Source organism: Trichogramma pretiosum, unplaced genomic scaffold (genome assembly GCF_000599845.2).
Source record: "Trichogramma pretiosum strain Unisexual culture from Peru unplaced genomic scaffold, Tpre_2.0 scaffold13, whole genome shotgun sequence".
Classification (NCBI taxonomy): Eukaryota; Metazoa; Arthropoda; class Insecta; order Hymenoptera; family Trichogrammatidae; genus Trichogramma; species Trichogramma pretiosum.
Window position 1 is genome coordinate 2,562,273 of NW_019641606.1, and position 16,406 is coordinate 2,578,678.

Genomic DNA, 16,406 nt, shown 5'->3' on the forward strand with positions numbered 1-16,406 from the left:
CTCGGTCTCTCTTGCTCGCTCGCCTCGCGCGAACTTTTCTCTCGCTCTCCCCACCCGAGTCTACTACGGCGCGCGAGGCTGTATATAATATATATAGCTGCAAAAACTCTCCATCTCTTTTTCGCCCGCGCGCGGGCAGCTCCTTTTGTGTATACTTAATTCCCAATCGCTTGCAAAAAGGATCTGCCTTCGTAGCTTCTATTATTATTTTTTTTTTCGCAAACAGATCCCCTTACGTGCACCCTTCGATGATTAGATTTTCTCCTCGAAATGATCGACTGTCGCGGAGAGATACGATAGGCAGAGAAAAATTGCCAAGTCGATAATTTCGTTATACTTTTTTTTGCGGTGGGTGGTTGCTCGTTTATTTACCCTGCGTAATCGGCAGTGGTTGGATTTTTTCTTCTCTCTCGTAATCCTATTAATTTCGATCGGGGACAAATTTTTCCGACCGAGAAATGAATATTATTAAATCACAGACGAATTTAATTAAATTATTGCCAATTTCAAAAGCCAAAGCCCAATCGCTTGCGCACAGAATGTTTTCATGAATATTATACCCCAGCCATAGAGTAGTGCTACGACACGCACATTCTTGAGCTACATTTTTCGTTTCGCATCGCTCCAATCGAGTACAATAATACGCAGAGAGAGAGATCTAAGAGCAGCTCGTCGCGAATCTATGTATACATACGTGCTATTGCAAGCCGCGCATAACTCATAAAGCTGAGTCGAGGCCTATTATACATGCCGAATGCAAATCAAGAGCTATGCGCTTCAACATCTATGCGCTTAGCTGCGCTGCGCTGGTATAGGGCTACAGTCACATCTCTGTATGCGTCGTGTGTGCAATATAATACGCGCGCGTCCATCTGGCGCGTGTGGGCACACACAGAGTACGCGTATATAGGCTCGTTACACCCGATCAAAACGTATCGCAATACATATACGACGAGTTAAATAATGGAAAGGAGAAAAAGAAAGAGACCGAGTTGTATGTGCAGCAGTATCAGACGTGTGTACGTGCCTTGATAGCAGCGCGATGACTGCGGTCCGATCTCTGTGTTTAACCGAGTGAAAGCGTACACACGTATGTATGGTACATTCGAGGGGGTCGCCGCTCGCTCCGTTACTGCTGCTCCTGCATCAAAAGTGCACTACTGCTGCAGCCCAAGCATGCATGTACGCTACGGTGTGATGAAAAAAAAGAGAGAAAAACGAAAATGAATCCGAGTGTAAAGGACAAAAAAAGAAAGAAGGAGTTGAAGGAGAGAGAGAATGAAGTCGGAGTTTACCACACGCGAGTTTTTCGAATTTATTTCAAGCACTTGTTGTTGCTGTTGTGTGTGAGTGTGTGGAGTGCACGGTGCAGAAACGTGCTGCATGTGTATAAAGACCGCACGTATAATCTGGCAAATCGTCGACCCTTTTTTTCCAGCTTTATTATATACGTTCAAATTGTTTGTCAAGTGTGTTGGGTGGTGGGAGTTCGTGAATGAATTAACCAGGAATAAGACTTTTTTTGCCGCATGCATCGGCGAAACAAAATACTTTCTAATAGCCCCATCTACGGCCCAGTCACACAAACACACATGCACACATTTATGCAGTTCGTCTAATCGGCCCTCTTCCGATCTCGGAGAGTAGGCTATATGGTAACGATTATTTTCACACTCTAACGAACATAGGTACGTATTAGAATCGCGTAGTATAAATACAAAGGCCCAGGATGTTCCTTGTGCGCACTTGGCTGCCGTAAATATGCGCGGTTGATCTCTGCATGTGCACGAGGCTCTAATACAGAGTACGAGAGAGAGAGAGATAAGATCCGTTGCGGCGCGCGGCAGGAGCTCACTCGAGCATCGCGTCGAGAAAATCTCGCTGTGTCTTTTTCTTTCTCTCGCTATATAGCTCGTGCTCACTCTCCTTCACGACATCAAACGGCAAAAAAAAAAAGAAAAAAGAAAAAAATAGAGGAAGGAACGATCAGAAATAAAAGAAGGATTGAAGAGTGCACATGCACACACGTACGCGTACGGATTAATCAAAGGTACCTTTTGATGCAATAGAAAATAAAATAATACGTCGAGTATGTAGTACCTAATGCTCGCACGTGTACACGAACGATCAAGTGGATGCGAGAGAGAGACTGCAGCACTACACTACAACATATATATGTATGAAACGCGCGTGGCACACGTGCAGCAGCAGATACATACGCTACATACTCGTGTAATAATTGCTATTAAGGGTGGTATCGTATGTAACGCGGCGCGCGCGGAAGTATGCGCAGCCTGTATAGTCCTCGTTACACACAATATAATAATGTGCCCGCAACGAAATGCAGTATATAGAAGCGATGCTGAGGGCGCGCACGATCCTTCATCTCTCTCGCTGCTCATCTTTTCTCTCTTTCTCATTGCAGGGCGATGCGTATCGACAAAAATAATCACATTCGATACGAGCACGCGCGCGGTGGTAATTTTCTAATTTTCAACTGCCCCGAGTTCCGGATGGATTATCTTCCATACCTCTCGAGCTTGTAAGTTGTTTTTTAAATTTATTTTCAAGAATTATATCAAACTTTCGCGCGATATAATGAATTATTTATAAAATAGATTTTATTAAGCACCAGGAAGTGTTTATAAAAGAGGGGTAGTTTTTGAGAAAGGAAAAAAAGTTTAAATCACGTGTAATTCCAATTGAATTTTATAATTGCACCGTAGAGTGATAAGTGTGATTTCTTCACACGTGAGTTCATATCATGCATATAAGCAACGTCGAGCGTCGTCGATCGGCATTAGTGTACATTATAAGAAAGTGTAGTTCTCGCATATATATAATAATAAAAATAAAAAGTAAGTCATTCATCTTATCGCACCTATTCGTAGCCCAAGTATACGCGCGAGCCAAGTTGAACTGACAGCGAGGCAGAGTAAAAAAAAAAAGATAAATGCACACACGTATGCAAATAAAGAAAATGCGGAATCGAAAGATTGATTAACGTTGAAGGCACAGTAGTACGCGGCATACCGATCGCGGCGGCGGTGCAGGCGGCTTACAATCCAGATCTCGCGGCAAATGGAAATTCCGTTAATTGCTCTCTGGCGCGAGGTACAGAGAATCGAGAGTTTCTTAAGTAATAATAACGCAGAGCGACTCTCCGCGAGTTCTGTCTGTTTACGTCTGCATGAGCGCATGTACGCGTATATATACATAATACAACGCGAGCGCGCGCGCGCGCGTGAGAACGAGTGAAATCATCAATGTTTATATGCGCTGGCCTGGGCTCGACTCTCTTATCGCTTTGTTTGCGTCTGCCAGCCTGCGCGTCTTACTAATGTGGAAAATTGCAATTATGCAGCTCGTCGCGATGATGTAAGTGAAAAAAATGCGTGCACCTCGGAATTCCGTGCGTTATTGCGCGTCTCGCGTGCGAGCTTTTGGTCCGCTCGCGGCGGATCGTTAAACGACTCCGTATCCGAAATTTTTCGCATACGACCGCGCAGCTATTTATTTTACTCGTGTTGGTTTATACATGTATACGACTTCGAAAAGTACATCGTCGCGTGTTTTTGTGAACCAGAATCGCGTTTTCTTATCTCGGACTCTAGGCATCGTCAATAGTGCCCGCGCGCACTCAGCTGGAGTGCAATGAGTAATCACGCGTATATATACACACACACGCGCACTATTTGTGCGTACGCATATATGTGCCTCGACTTTGCTTTGGCGTTGAAAAAGGCTGAATCATAAACTAAGACACTTTCAACAACGATGTGCTCTGCGCACAACTGCATCCCGCGAGTAACCTTGGCTATAGCTCGCGTACGTACACGTATGATAATATAAATAAATGAACGAAGGAAGCTGTGCTGCACTGTGCATTTGATAACGATAGCTCGTCACGCAATCGCGTAATCGCGTAAATTGCCGTGGAATGTTTTATAAATATACGAGCGACCATATAAATGCACAACATAAATGTACCTCTTTGTCGTTTTCTTTTATTAAGAAGCTCGAGTGTATTTTGTAACGGGTTTGAAAAATCGCATTGAATAAAAATAATAAATTATATCCCCCCGCGCGCGTAAAGCCCGCACGTTATATGTGGAACGAAGCGAGATTTTCATGAGAGAGAAGAGGCATGCACGAGACTTAAAAAAGTCTTATAAACCGAGACACGGCCGAAAGAGCGAGAAAAAAAGAGCGGGAGAGAGACGGACACAATATAAAATATACGGGGCGCGTACACACATATCCGAGTGACCTGAACTCGTTACATGTCTTTATAATACTCACGTGCGGTGTCGCGCGGTCAAAGCCGGTCGCGTCGCTAAAATCCTACAAATTCCATTGAGAATAAATTTACGGTACATATACGCCTGCCTCTTCTGTAGTGCGTATAATATAAAGTCGAGCCTCTGAAAAATACGCTCGAATCTCTGCGGCTCTTTCGAGCTTAAAACCCGCACGGCGCGTACGTTTTGTTATGTATTATATTTATTTACATTTGCATCGCAGCAGCAGCAGCAGCGGCGGGTCACCTACTTTTGACGCGCGCGACTTTTTGGCATGCGTATCGCATTGCGTCTCCGCACTCGGACATGTGCACTACTCTAGGCTCGCACTGCCGGTAAAAACCATCAGCTTGAGTATATCGGAGCTCATCGCACACGAAGAAATTTGGGTTAAAGCCGCGGCAACAATCCATCCGTATATTTTCGGATACGAAGGTGTCGAAAGACACTCGCGTGCGTGCGTGCGTTATACTTACGCGCGGGATGCGCTGCGTGATTTTTGCAAGTGTGCGGGTACTCACCTGAAACATAAAGAGCACGCAGTTTTGTTAGCCGATACGTGTGTAGTATGGGGTATACAATATCGAGGTACGAGAAAAAAAGTGAATGGCGATTCCGTAAATGGCTTATGTACGGAATTCGCGAACGCAAAAAAGAGCCGTCGAACGACTCGCGGGGCCCGATCGGTGCGCGGGCCGCTCTGGCGTCGTATCGGTTTTTCACCGATGTCTTTTCACTCGTCGAAACAACGAGCTTTTACACGCAAAACTGCGCCGTAGACTTTTATTTTCCTCATTTTTCAAACGCTGCACAGTACGTACTCGTGGCTATAACTTATTCTCGTCGCAAGTGTGCATGAGTACATGAGAGAGCTGCTTGTCAAGCTTGAATGTCTCGTCTCGAGCTGCCGCGCGGCAACAGCATCTGTGTATCTGCTACTCGACGCTGCGTGAAATTATTTTTATTTTCTCGCGAATAAACATATACAGTTATCGATGAATTCGCGTGTACTTAAACGACTCGCGAAAAGAGACTTTCTTGCGTTAAAATACCATAGACTCTTTTTATTCGGTATACGAGAAAGAAAAAATTTGAAAATCCGTAACGCCAAATAGTTGCGTAGACAACGTTATACACGCGCACTTATGCATGCGGAGTATGTACTTTACGGATTAAAAGATCGGTTGTCATTTTCGCTTAAATACGTGCGTTCGAGTGTGCGCCGATATTAATTAACTTTTTCTAAAACCCCGCGCGCGTATCGCGTGTTTATCGTGCATTACGAAAACGTACGTACACGATTTCTACAAAAGTTTAAGCGCATATTATACGCACGGCGCGTACACGTATAATTATAATCAACGCGTGTCCACTTAATCATACTTGAAAATTATACGTTCGATCCCGGAGAGTAAATAAATAATAATCCCCCCTTGACAGTCCGAATCACTGAATATAACTAGTTCTTTTATGAGATATCCTTTAATTGCAGCACGAACAAGTGTATCTCTCGGAGACATTTGAATTTTGCGGAAAGAGTCTCGTGAGATCGTTAATGAGATATGTCGTCGTCGTCGCGGTAAAAGTGGCAAATCGAACACGCTAGTAAAAGTGGCTCAGCGCGTCTATCTTTTATAATTGCCGTGATTCACGGCGTCGTTTATTGTATACATATATAATATTATAAGCATTACAGAAACATAAGCAAATAATATACACATGTATGGTTATGGCGCGAGTCGATGTCGGCGGTGGCGGTGATGCTCTCCATGTATAGTATCGGTATGGAAACGCGGTCAAAAGTAGGACGATACTGTATTATATACATACAGTATACGATATACAAATCGGGTCATCCGCGACACGCGGCCTTGGACAATAATACGCGCGATTTTTTGTCTCTCTCTCCCTACCTCTCTTTCTTCGATACGGTCTAGAGGAATTGGTTTATTTGCTCTTTTTCTCTCCTCTCGGTGTATAGAAGCGAGAAAGTTAGCTTTTCCTCTCGATGCCGCTACTGTCTCTTCGCAAAGAACAAATTCATAATTATTCATTTGAACATTTTTTTTGTAAATGCTATGTTGCGCTTGTTGCATCGGTATCGTATGCACCTGCGCGCGAAGAATTATTGCGAGCTCTGCAAACGAAACCATTGAAATGGGTGAATACGCGAGAAGAGCTTTTTTTATGATATATTCTAATCTAATGTAACTCGCGCGAGGAATCGAGCGTACGAATATGCTAATGCGTCGACTTCGTGATTGCGAAACTAATGGACATCAAAGGAGGATTATTATAAAACACGAGTTTATAAGGTATATAATACGCAAATTACTGCACGCGACGCGCGTTGCGAAAGTTCTGACATGCACCGCCAACACCTGATGATCGTCAGGTACAAACTCGCGCGCAAAAATGAATTATAAAAAAAGGAACATAAAAAAATTATTTCGTTTATTATCGAAAGCTCGAATAAGGAATGAGTCAAATATTTATAAGCTCGCGACGCTCGTCGAGTGTGACGTGATTCACTACAATATTCTCATTCTCATAAAAGCCGCGCGATACAGCTCCCGTGCGTGACATCTTTCAGCTGTGTGATCCACTCGCGCATCTCTCTCTCTCTCTCTCTCTCTCGAAAAAAGAACCGTTTTGTTGGCCTGAATTCGACTCGCACATTTTATATTAAAAATGCAAAATCATAGTGTCGTATACATTTACTCGGAGGAGTTCATTCACACCGAAGCGACCGATACATCATCGGGGAGCTTCATACACGCGTATTAACGAGTCGAGAATGGTACACTTCCGACTAGTTTTTTTTTCATCTTCAATGATCGCGATTAAATTACTTGTGCCTGTCGCACAAGCGTCAGCGAAAGTGGAAGATTATGTGTTTTGAAGGGTCTATTGGGTCGATGATGATGGTCGATTCAGTAGAATAACCGAAGTGACAATGGGATTTAATTGTCTGAACTTTTATAACAAAGGCCGATTGTATTACTCGCGCGGGACATTCATGGGCAACCTCAATTTATTCGTTTTGACGAGAGAAATGATAAAATCATTGATCATCTATAGTATATAGGTATTGTTTCGAAATCGATAGTGCGCGCGAGCCATCGTTTATTCGACAAAATCAGCTAAAACACCAAGCGATATGAAGACATTATGCTCTCGCAGTGAATTGACGTATTGAATTGATAGCGATCGAGGCGTTTCGAGAGAAATAAAAATGTGATTTACACTTCAACGCTCACATCGTGAGCCTCGATCGACAAGCCTTTATTTCGCTCGAGCTGCAAGAGAGCACGTGTTTACATTATTACTTTACCTCAGTCATAACTTTATTTTACAAATGAAAAATAAACCAATCAATTAGTTACCAAATTATAATTACCGAGTAATTTTTTCATAAATTTATCCACATATGCGTCGAAAAACGTACAAAAATCAGCGAAGCTGTTTTACGCGTGTGCACACAGACGAGAGAAAGAGATTAAATTCGAATATCCATTAAGTGGCAGTGGCCGGTAGCATAGGATAGAGAATTGAAATCGCAGAAACGCATTAATGCAAATGTGTGCTTTACTTTTGTTCGTCGTCGTCGTCGTCGTGCCCGCGCCTGACAGTCCGAGAGTCCGAGTGCGCAAATACGCGAAAGTTTTTTTCCCTCATTTTACCTTCTTCTTTTTTTTTCGTCCGGCTTTCTCGCGCAATCCTTCCGGATTTCCCTAATTTCCTATCTCTATGCCGCCTCGCGCGGACTCGAGCCTGGCTCAAAGCTGGGCAAGTACTCTTCTGCAACGAGTATTACAAGCTCGGCTTCGAATTAGCGCGGAATAACGATAAGAACTGCAGCGGCAGAGGCCGCGCGGCGACGATTTTATCGACAGGATACGATAGATCGACGCCCGTGTAGTGGAGACTTTCTACTTTTCGCGATCTATACGCGCACACATGGGAGCTTATCCAGTGGGATTTGCAGAGCATTGGATGGGAGGAGGAGGAGGAGGAGGGAGAAAAAATAGTTTTGTAATAAAAGTGAAATACGATATACGTGAAATCTGCTTGCCATTCCGCGTGTATATATATGTGTATTAATCTTTTTGGCTAACGTGTATATAGCATTGATGAACAACCGTGTAGCTACGCGTTAGAACACGAGTTATTTTATTTGCATTGATTTTCAGGACACGGAATCGGGATTGATACAAAATAGAGTTATTTATTACGCGCGGTATACGTATAGCGGTGGTTTTCACTTTCAAAATCCTCCAGGCAGAATGACGAAAAATTTCGAAATTCTAATTCAGGCAAAAGTGTCTGCATACCAGTTTATAAGAGAGACCAGATACCCGTGTTACGCATAATTTAGATTGTCGATGCATGGTATAAAAAAAAGATACACGTGGCGCTTGACAGTTTTTTTTCTTCTGTTTGTAAAAAATCAATCGAATCTGCTGTTGCGAAATATGCAAAATCCTTGATCAGTTTTCGTCTTGTTTTTATTTTTTCAATAAAGAAATCCTTCGGAGGATTTTAAACAAAGTTGTTGTATTGTGTATGTATGATTGTCGAAATAGATAATTCGAGAAGGACGTTTCATTGAAACGCATCAACTGAGTGGAACATCGAATCACGCGAAGTAATTTTTTTTGTTTGCCTTTGTTATTCGTCAGACCAATAGTCGCAGAACTTGAACATTTCTTGGAACAACAATCTACACGCACAAATTAACAGTCACGAAGCATCCAAAATGGCCAAAATTGGAAAAAAGAATACAGTACCCACAGAAAGTTCCAAACAAATCGAGCAGAGATAATAAATTCCCTCGCGGAAAGTAATCTATCGCCATCTAGATCTAAGCTCATATACTTATAAGCACAAACAAACAGTCGATTCGATCCAATTTACTACTTCCTGTATACTTATGGACGCGAAAATCAAATTCGCATCGATCGTGCAATTACGTATAGATACATTTATCCTGAGTAGGCGAGCTGAGCTAAAAAATTTTTTCAGCTTCAGCAGCACAGGAAGTGTACAGAGGTGAAATGCGCCGCCGCCGTCGTAGCCGCCCGCATTCGCCGCGATGTGTATAATATTTATTTTCAAGAGACACTCCAGAAGTACGTCTGTGTATTACATGCTATGAATGGGAACGACGTATATAGAGTGTGCATATGTGCGCTGCACCGACACCGATTATTGTCTTTATCGCTCGGCCTTTTTTTTCAACAATGTATATAATAACGATGTAACGCGATGCGGATATTTGCAAAAAGCCGCGAGAATCGAGCCCGATCGGAGGTAAAATTTGCTATCGCTTAGCAGGCATTTTTTTAACATACAATCGAGCGTAAATTGGCGAATTATGCGGATCGTATGACGCGTTCCATTGGATGAAGGTATTTCGTGGCTGAAGATCGGATTAAAATGGTAATTTCAATCATTATACAGGAAATTGACGTTTGAAAGATCGAATCGTAATTCTATGTATTTTTCATATATTACAACTTATCTGAAATGGATAGTGTAAAGATCTCGATCTAAAAAAATGTTCACTCAAATTGCATTAAAATTTTCGAAACGGGTCATGCTTTTAAAAAACAGGAAAGATTTTTTTATCAGTTAAAAAAGGCCATCTTCTCAGATATTTTAAAACAAATAAAATTTAAAAAAAAACAAACATTACGAAACCTTGGTTGAAATTAGCGAACTTGAAAAGGTGAAAAGGATCATGTTGTGCTCTTCGGACCGTACATAGATACAGTAAAACTGTTTTGGAAAATGTATAGCTGCATTAAAACGAACATTGAGGTGCACTTTAAAAAACAACAGAGAGAGAGACAAAGTAATTGTTTACGTTGGGTAATTAAAGAACTTGCGTACTTGTAAAATTCTCTTTTAGAAAGTTTAACACTAAAGAAAGAAACATTAACGTAACTTAATGTTTCAGAACGTAGCTTTCATTTTTCATGGGGCTTATACTGCGCGAGCAACATCTAGCGTCGCGCACGCGTGATCGAAAATCGGTTGTGGCTGCGTCGGTAAGTTATCATTCCCACAAGCAAGAAAGCAGCAGAAATTTACTTCATCTCACAGATGACTAAATGATACTTTGTATAATCTAAAAATGAAATTCATTACAATTGAATAAGATAGTACGTAAATAATTATACAGCTAGATTTGAGAGAGAAAGAAAGAGCACCGAGCTAAATCTAGAAACCGGTAACGACATACCGATAGCAAACTACCTTACCGGTCGAGGATCCATGGATCTTTATTGCGATCGTTAACGGGGGCGGATATCGTTACCGACCGAGAATTACCGGTTTCGCTCAAAAGTTCCACTCTTTGCCACGGCTACTATTACTACATTGCACTGTCAATGCGGCTATCTTCATCGAATGTTTCCAGATCACCTCTATTTCTTTGCCGATTTTCCGCTCACGATCCGAGCAGCAACTATATAACAATGCGAGTTATACATTTTTCACCAAGACTACTACACACGTGTGTCTATTTATAGTACCCGGCAAATTAATAAGAAGGCACACACGAGCGAGGCAAAAAAAGCAGCTGCACGCATAAGCGTGTATATAGATCTCTATTCTCTTCTCTCGCTCTCGCGCGTCTCTCTTTCGTTTCCTTCGTTTTGCATAAAATCTGTATAAGCATCTCCTTGCAGTGTGCTTGAAAACAAACGTTTCCGAGAAAATCCAACACAATGTTATATACATTGGCCGCGGGAGCTACTCGGCTGTTGCTGCTACACGGTGTGTGATCATTAGCATTTGCGACCCGTCAATCTGGTCGTTGGTCGTCGTCGTAGTAGTTGCTAGCAAAACAACGAAACTCGCGTATATATACACGCTACGCGTTGCAATTCCAGAAAGCTCCGAATGAAAAGCCAAACGCGCGCGCGCGCAACAAAGTCAAGAGAGCCTGCGAGTCGATGTCTGTGTGAGCTAACAAGAAACCGGTCAGTCCGTACACCCTATATAAACGCGAGTAGTGTGTGTATTTATACAGCACAATCGCGGCTGCGAGCGAGAGAAGCTATATGCAATATGTACATGTAGATATGCGTGTACAGCGGTGCACTCGGGGAAAACGACGGCAGCGGCACATCTTTGCGTTATCGCACAACTGAGCTGACGAGCCAAACGTTTTTTTCTTTCGGTATGATAGATATTGTTCTCGATAACAAGAGTATCCTCGATTGGTCGTGTTCAGGACAATGAGTGAAAATATTCCTAACTGCGACTTCTTTTCGAAAAAATCTTCAATGGAAGTACGGGACGGAATACAAACTTCATGCCAAAGTAAACATTACACTTACTGTTTCGAGCACAATGCGACGTCTTCGATCGATTTCTTACCGAACAACAATCGTTTCAAATCAATTGACAAAACTAAACATAAGGTAATAATAAAACATCGAAATAACTCACCATCGACGTGAAGTAAAACTTTTCGAACTCTCCCTCATGAAGTTTGGCCGTCTGTAGACTGGTCGCCGAGCGGTGCTCGTGTTTCGACAGTATGTCCAAGCCTTTCTTGCACAGCCAGGATATGACCTGCAACACAAAAGACGAGACAAAGTTCAGTTGGTTTCGACATGTTTTTTTTTTTTTTTTAGAAAAATCGCTAGTAAGTAAATCGATCGCGATTATATGCACGTGCTACATAACGCGTTGTATTCTATTCTCTATACATAATAATATTGTATGCATCGAACGAGTCACCAGCGGCGCAGCAGCAGCAGCAGCGCACAAATGTAGCAATGCCTGCACAGCTCGGTGGTGCTCGGCGCGTTAATCCTCTAAGTAAGTGTTTCCGTCTGTAATTACAAGAATGGAAGAGCTGCAGCACGGGGACTCGTGCGCGCGCGTGGGATTACGTCGGCGGCGGCAGTACATAATGCTGCGTGTGTCGCAACGTTACGCGTATATGACTTTATACTGCACAAACGCTAGCACATAGGCGACGGATATCAAATGGGTTTGGATAATGATAATAATCATAACCCCTATAAGCAACGATATGATATTCGCGCGATCTTATTTCAGAATATTGTATTGAATGTATCGGGTATATACATACAAGACAGAGATGTTAATACCTGCGCAGCGAGTGTGCATTGGCACATACGTACGCGCGATCGCGAGAATCGAAACATCATTCAAAGGTACTTATATATATCTGTGCCTGTATAGAAGGAATGTTTGAAATCACACGCACGTACGTACACACGTGTGCGACGTCGAGTCTCCACCTTAGAAAAAGTCCTACATAGCTCTTTATATCCGAGGATATGAATGATAAATAATATATGTGCTGACTAACTATACGTGCGCGCGCGAGCGAAAGAAATACATTCAGGCGTTGAATTAATATGCGCACACGTGCTATGCCACGCTTGAGCCACGATGCAGTTTTGCCAAGTGAGCTTTTTACTTGCGAGTCGAGGCTCGAAACGACAAAGAGTCTAGATACATCGTTGCGGGGAAAATTATGATTTCTGTCAAGGGAGCGAGAGGGCGTACACATGCACACGCTTGATGAAGGGTCGGCATTTTTACCACAAAAATACATGCATAAATAACCTAAAGATCGGTGATCGGCAAAGCAAGTCAGCATGACGATCGTCGCGCGTCTTTTTATGCAATTTTTATAGATACGTCGCGATCGAGTCTCGTTAATTTATTAAGATTCTCGATGTATGTACTTCGATGCGCGCGAGATTTTGGCGCAAAATTTTTTATTACACACGCGGGTGACGCTACGTGGTTACACGCGTTGCAAAAATCCACCAACGAAAGTGAAACCAGCTGCCAAGAATAATCAGTCACTAAAGCGCTCGGTGGCTGCTGCAGCAGCAGCAGCAGCAGCGGATTCGCATCGTGCGTGCGAGCAGCTCCGTTGGCGGTCCATATTATACTTCGATCGATAAGGAGACAAATATCGGAGTCATTTGCCTTCGGTGACCGGGCAGATCAAATTCCACGATATCGCGCGCTCGAGTCGTCTCGGCTTTTTACAGATAGGCACGAGACGTCAACAAATAAAAGGATTTTTTCCCTTTTTCTCGGAATGACGTTCAGGTAGGAATTCACGCGTATGTGTATATAAAGTCGTTTGTGGCTTCCGGAAGACAATCAAGATAGTGCCTTCAGACTACGCGACACAGCAGCGCAGTTTTGGAAGAAGGTCGACGCATTTTTTCTCCTAAATTTGTACCCCTTTATAAATTAAGCGTCATGTGTCTGTATGTTATCCACGGATAAACGCCATCACAGAGAAATCATAAACGTCGCGCGTCAAGCCTCTAATCTCTCTCCGTTATAAGCTTTTGACTCGTCGTTCAATTCTGCCACCTCAAACAGCAACAACTGCTACAACACAACAACAACAACAACAGCTATAAGATAGGACACCCATGAGGTAGTACTGCACTGCTCAATGACAAATCGCTCACAAGCGATAATAGTTTGACCCTTATTTGCCCCGCGCGTGCAGCAGCAACAATGCACACAGCGAAATCTTTTATTTCATTCGATACCGCGTTTATATGTATATATGATGTTCGCGTAGCAGCCAAAGAAGCACGTGGGATAGCAGCAGCAACACGTCTACTCTCGGCGTGCCAAGACAAATAATAAACTGTGCGAGGCGCGCGGATTTGACTTCGAGGAAAATGGGTCTCTCTCTCTCTTTCTCTCTCTCTCGGATGCCTCTGCACGACGCGAGTCACGCTTGGTTTGCTATACTATAAAGTGCATCATCCTTGCCATTGGGATTAGCCGCGTTCACTGCGCGCAAAGCGTGTATCGTATTTTGCGAACGATTATTCATAAATTAAGGGTTAACTTTTCTTTCTTTTCTTTTTTTCATTCGTGTTTCCGAATGAAATAGCAAAGATAGCCGATTGTTATGAACCGATCGGCGCGACGTTCTCTTTCTGTCCAGTTATAATCGTATACAGTCGTGATCACGATCGTACAGTACGATTTTTGATTTATAATAATGAGCTCTCTTGGAGAGTTGTAGGCGAGCTGTACGAGCGAGCAAAAGTAGACTAATCGATGAAAGTTGTCACTTTAATGATTTCGTGCGAAGATCCGCACGATTGAAAATTCGAGCATACACACATTACGAATTACGGAAGACGACTCAATAAAGAATGTATAGGACTACGTGTAACCTCGATTCTTACCCCGACGCACCTCGTCGGTTACGTGTGTCCCTTGGCTCTGTGGATCCGTTCTGCACGTCCGGGGTCTACCTGTAAGATTCATGCAAGACGGGAAAGGAAAGCTCTTTACACTCACACATCCATCAAGAATCAAACACTCCATATAACAATAACAACTACCAGGTTTATTCATATTAAATAAACAATATACACGGCCTCAGAGAGTACCCGAATACCCGGTCGACGGCAGACACAACGATCGTAGCCCTGGTGGGCGCGTCGGCGCGTACGACTCACAAATACAACGACTAAGATCTGGGCCGCCCGACTCACCACACGATGTCGAGATCTTCTCCTGGTCCAGATCCACCCTTGGTTGTCCTTGTGGTCTGCTCGGCCGTTGGATCCGCTGGTTCTCTCTCGCGCACTCGGATCGACTCGTACCGGCCCTCGCACTCTTTACTCAGGCGACGTAGGATCTTACTAGCCCGCGCGGTACTCGTCAATCCGACCTAGACATCCACCAGGATGTCGCGCTCTACTCTCACACTCGAGCTCTGTTCGCTCTCAGAGCAAATCTTCGACTCCTTTCTCCGTTCATATGTACGCTCTAGTATCTCAACGTATACGCGTGTTTACGTTCTATTCGTTCACACTTGGCGCTCACATGAAATCATATTCAAAATACAATTATTAATACCGATTCTTATAACTAACTATACACTCGGTAAATCGACGATGGTTTGTCAGGGCGGCCCAACAGATAATGCCAGTTTCGGCATTACAAAGCCCTCCCCTAAACTATTCGTACCTGTACGAATAAGTTTACCAAATAACCGCCCCGACGCACCATCGTCGAGTCAGCCGTCAACTATAAGCTACCCAACACCAAACAACATTCAACTTATCATACACTCTTACATACTATGCTACACCAAGTAAAATAATTTCAATGAGATGAAATTTAATGAATATATACAACCAAAAAACAAAAAATAAAATCTTCCGCTCTCGACAAACATCTGTAACGATCTATCACCTATGTCGTACGATACGTCGAAATCCTTCGGCTTCTCTATTCACCTTCCTCCCTCCAAAGTTTCTTCTACTACTGCCAATTTTTTTCCTCTAGTTTATCTGTCGTCTCGGACCTCTCTATAGTTTTCCCGTCATCTCGGACATCGTAGTTTACCAACGTCATCGCGGACCTCTCTATAGTTTTCCCGTCGTCTCGGACACCGTAGTTTACCAACGTCATCGCGGACCTCTCTGTAGTTTTCCCGTCGTCTCGGACATCGTAGTTTACTAGCGTCATCGCGGACCTCTCTGTAGTTTTCCCGTCGTCTCGGACATCATAGTTTACCGTCATTGCGGACAACACCATAGTTTTCCCGTCGTCTCGGACATCATAGTTTACTAGCGTCATCGCGGACCTCTCTGTAGTTTTCCCGTCGTCTCGGACATCGTAGTTTACTAGCGTCATCGCGGACCTCTCTGTAGTTTTCCCGTCGTCTCGGACATCATAGTTTACCGTCATTGCGGACATCACTGTAGTTTTCCCGTCGTCTCGGACATCATAGTTTACCGTCATTGCGGACAACACCATACACAAGTCTCGATAATCCTCTCACCATCTTGGGACCCGTCTGACTTTTTGTTTATACCTGGTGCATGTTTCCTTCGCTACACGCAGGCTCTCTCTATATCGACTCCCCAGGTCGAGTTTTCACGCTATTTTTCCTCACACTCTGTTACAACAACAGGTATCGATAGCTTCGCTTCTATTTGTACGGGTTCTTTCTTCTCGTCACAGTTATAATGACTGCACTCTCTGCAACCACGGCGACGCATAGCTTACAATTTACTATCGACTCCCCGAGTCGAGTTCCAAGGAGATGCG

At 43.3% G+C, this 16,406-nt stretch overlaps 1 protein-coding gene across 1 annotated transcript in view; it reads right to left on the reverse strand.

Annotated features, from left to right (window-relative positions):
- The window catches only part of LOC106652107, a 161,860-nt gene that overhangs the window by 69,695 nt on the left and 75,759 nt on the right, over positions 1 to 16,406 (reverse strand). The window contains exon 13 of the mRNA XM_023458455.1: positions 11,763 to 11,888. Coding sequence (XP_023314223.1) covers positions 11,763 to 11,888 — 126 coding nt within the window. The remainder of the gene's footprint in view (positions 1 to 11,762; positions 11,889 to 16,406) is intronic.